At 34.1% G+C, this 4,034-nt stretch overlaps 1 protein-coding gene across 1 annotated transcript in view; it reads right to left on the bottom strand.

Moving 5' to 3' along the window:
• The window catches only part of SLC25A40 (solute carrier family 25, member 40), a 33,219-nt gene that overhangs the window by 12,758 nt on the left and 16,427 nt on the right, over positions 1-4,034 (bottom strand). The window contains exons 5-7 of the mRNA XM_011996068.1: positions 3,046-3,113; positions 1,037-1,161; positions 130-303 (exon numbers count right to left, since the gene is read on the bottom strand). Of these exons, the coding sequence (XP_011851458.1) occupies positions 130-303; positions 1,037-1,161; positions 3,046-3,113 (367 nt within the window). The remainder of the gene's footprint in view (positions 1-129; positions 304-1,036; positions 1,162-3,045; positions 3,114-4,034) is intronic.

The following is a 4,034-nucleotide window of genomic DNA, read 5'->3' as shown; positions in this document are numbered from 1 at the left end:
ATGAAAAAGGAGTTTGTGGTCACTACAGACAATAACTTACCTTTAATGGTAAAGAGTTAAAAATCTAGTAACAGTAATATTTAACAAAGCTACGTAAAATTGAGTAGCTACAAATAAGATAAATCCTACCTGAGAAAGGTACATCTCTAAGAACAGTAGGAGCCCAGCCCCTCCAAAGGGAAATCCAACCATCTTCAGATACTTTCTTGCTGACAAATCGATGCAGTTCCGTGTAAGAAAACTTCTTGGACTGCATCTTGGTTCTAATCAATTCCAGTGGACTTATCACAGTTACTGCACCAACTAATACAAACAAGTTTAAAAAAAGAAAACAAAAATAAAGCCATGTACTATGCAAATACACATACTGTAAAAATTAATATTCATATATTTTATGATTTTTAAACTTTTATTCTATAATGTCTGAAAACCTTAAAATTAAATATCTAATGATGTCAACATAATTGACACAGATTTTTCCCTTGATAAAAGTTATTTCTTAAAAGTCTATTTTCATATATCTTACTTTTTCTGGTTTCAACTCTCTCAACGGCAGTTCCAGAAATGTTGTAATCAACCAGAACTATGAAAACCAAAGCCCATTCCAGTTACTGACCCAATAAATCCCACTCCCATTTAGCAGAGTAAACGTTCTTCTGTATAGAGTCAACTTTCCTTATGATCAAACTCTGAATCCCAAAGTTTTAAGGAAAGTGATTCAGAACTTTGGACTGAATCATGCATGATCCCACGTGATACCTCAGAAGTTCAGGTGAATCAGAACCAACTCTGATGTCACTCTAAAAACTCTGTCCATGATTTGACCAAGATAGGCTGAGCCCATCTCATTCTGATGGTAATCACTATTCCATATGACTTCTGGAGTATCTATCCTATATTAACAAATTAATATAAACTATAAGGCAAAATATATCATACTAATATTCTATATATTGTACAAATTATCTGTGAATGTCCCAACTTAAACAGAAGCTCTAAACAGAAATCAAAATGAAAATAAAGATTTATTACTCACATCTGGCTACAATTCCAGCAACAATTGGTATGTAGGTTTCATTTTCTCCTAACTTAGATCTCAGAAGAGCACTTAATTGATCATAGCAGGTAAAATAAATAACTGTGGCAGGAACTGCCATCACTCTGTTAGATCACACAAAAAGATTTGTTCAAAATTATCAAAAGATTCCACAGTCTTAAATTCAAATATTATTATATAAGCTAAAAAACCCTTATATTTTGTGTAAGCTAAAAACCACAACAAATTAGCCTATGAGATCAATTTTTCTTTTATTTTAAAAATGGTTAATACTTAGTAGGCAGTAAAAAGATATAAAGTAGGCATTTGCCATCCAAAAGTTTGCATTCTAGTTGTGAAGACAGTTACAATATATAGCATTAAATAAGTGCTAGCATGGTGGTGGCACATGCCTGTAATACCAGCTACTCAAGTGGCTGAGGAACTAGAATCACTTGATCCTAGGAGGCAGAGGTTGCAATAAGCCGAGATCATGCCACTGCACTCCAGCCTAAGGGACAGAGCAAGACTGTCTCTAAATAAATAAATAAAATTAAATTAAAACAAATAGGAAAAGACAAATTAAGACAGACATTTCATCTCCTTGACTTGTTCTGTTTCTGGTTGCCCAGATCTTCTTTCTCATTCATAATTACCATAACATCAGAATCAGCAAAATAAAAAGTACATGAGAAATTGTAAAACATTTTTGAACTATAGACCATATATCACTCCTGCTTGTAACCAGACATAAATTATAATTAACATCATCAGAATTACGTACACTAATTTTAAGGGAATTCTAATGATATACTATTTTAAAAATTATTAAAAGGGAATTATTAAATTCAAACACAAAGTTGCATGTACTGTCGTGTCGATAAATATTAATGCAACAAGAAACGAGTCCATGTTTATGATATAACTAAAGAACATTCACAGACCATAGTCTGGAATGCCTAATCTTATATGGTGGACTTTGCTGCTGAGAATTTAGGAGCAGGACTGACTGGTGAGGTATTAGATCTGCCACTAACTTCAAACCTTAAGCACTGTTTAAAATAAATGCCTCAAATTGACTAATTTCCTCCATTAAAAATATAAAGTCCTTGGGAATAAATGAGACAGCAAAAGCCAAGTTACTATTTTAGATTTTTACATTTAATATTAAGAGTTTATCATGTTAATTCATGTAATCGCTAGTTAGTAGACAATTAGAATTATCTGGAGAAAGTATACATTTTGCAATATATCATACAGCTTTAGTAAAATGAACAAATAGACATCAAAATTTTTATTTCTGAACATGAAAAAAATTACCATATGCTTGTGTAGCAAACACAACACAGCAGGCTTGGTTGCTCAAACCTTGTATAACTTCAGGAGGGCCTATGTGCATGCCTGACGTCTGGACAACTCATGGGAATGTATCCCCTGGAGTATTCCCTATTAGAAAGATTTTTGGACATCTGAAGCACTAAACCAACTTGTCTAGGTTGATCTGTATACTGCGATTTATAGTAAACTTCTTTCCTTCTGTGGGTTTAAAGTTTTGCTCATCACAACTGGCCTCAAACACAGAATGTGTCCATACAACCCATGCTCAATAAAAGCCCTACACTCAAAACTCAAATGGGTTTCCCAAGGCAGAAGCACTTTGTATACTTCACAGCTCACTAACAGAAGGATAAGCACATCCTGTGCAATGCCATAAGGGAGGACTTTGGAAGCCCATTTCTGGACAACTCCTGATGTGCCTTTTTCCCTTACCGATTCTGTTTTGTATCCTTTTCCTATAATAAACCGTATCTGTGAATATAACCTGTTCAGGTCCTGCAAGTCTTTCAATACATCATTAAACATGCAGGTGGCTGTGAGGCTTAAAAAACAATACCTCAGAAAATGAAAGCATTCTAATATTAAAAATGCAAGACTTTGTCCAACCATGCTGATTATAGGATAAAATAACAACCATTATTTAGTAGAAAAAACATTAAAATTCAACTTACAGGGTAGGAGGAAGGCCACTCCATAGAGATTTAATGCCCTCATTTCGAATGATTTTAAAAAAGGCATCCTAAAATTATAATAGAAAAAAGTAATCAAAATATATCTTTAAACCTGATATACAAAAATTTATAGTGATGATTGGTAATTTGATTCTTTCAGGTATTTACATCTAAAAAAATTAGCTTTTTGGATTTATGTCTGTTCTTTTTAAAAAGGGAATTTTAACACAATTAAAATGAAGCATTTCTGGATGATACTAACTTCTTACAGAATAAAGTCTATATTACTCAGCTCTAGATTGTTCTAAGAGCTTAGAAAAAAAGCTTTTGAAAAGATTATTATAAGAAAGGAAGGAGAGCAACAGCAGAGAATTGGTTAGATAAACTCTCCTAAGCATGAAATCAGAGAAAATATTAAAATGTGCTATGTGAAATCTTTGGAGAGGAACCTAAAGTAGGCAGAGCTTCTATTAACAGACAAACTCTTATAATTTGATAACAAAAAGATAAAGTAATTAAAAATTGGCTAAGGATTTGAATATATATTTCTCCAAAGAATACACACAAATGGCCAATAAGCACATGAAAAACTGTTTGGCTGCATGCAGTGGCTCCGGCCTGTAATCCCAGCACTTTGGAAGGTGGGAGACCCCTTGAGCCCAGGAGTTCAACATCAGCCTGGGCAATATAGTGAGACCTTATCTCTACAAAAAGCTAAAAAATTTGTTGGGCACGGTGACACACTCCTGTGGTGCCAGCTACTTGGGAGGCTGAGGTGGGAGGACTGCTTCAGCCCAGCAGGGAGAGGCTACACTGAGCTGAGATCACACCACTGCACTCCAGCCTGGGCAACAGTGAGACTCTGTCTCAAAAAAAAAAAAAAGAAAAGAAAACTTGAAAAAGGAAAAATGTTCATCATTGATCATTATGAAAATGCAAAGCAAAACCACAAATGAGATGTCACTTCATACCTACTAAATAAGCTAAAA

This window comes from Mandrillus leucophaeus, unplaced genomic scaffold (genome assembly GCF_000951045.1).
Source record: "Mandrillus leucophaeus isolate KB7577 unplaced genomic scaffold, Mleu.le_1.0 Scaffold50, whole genome shotgun sequence".
Lineage (NCBI taxonomy): Eukaryota > Metazoa > Chordata > Mammalia > Primates > Cercopithecidae > Mandrillus > Mandrillus leucophaeus.
Note: the sequence above shows the minus strand (reverse complement) of the source record. Positions and strands in the feature narration are given on the sequence as shown.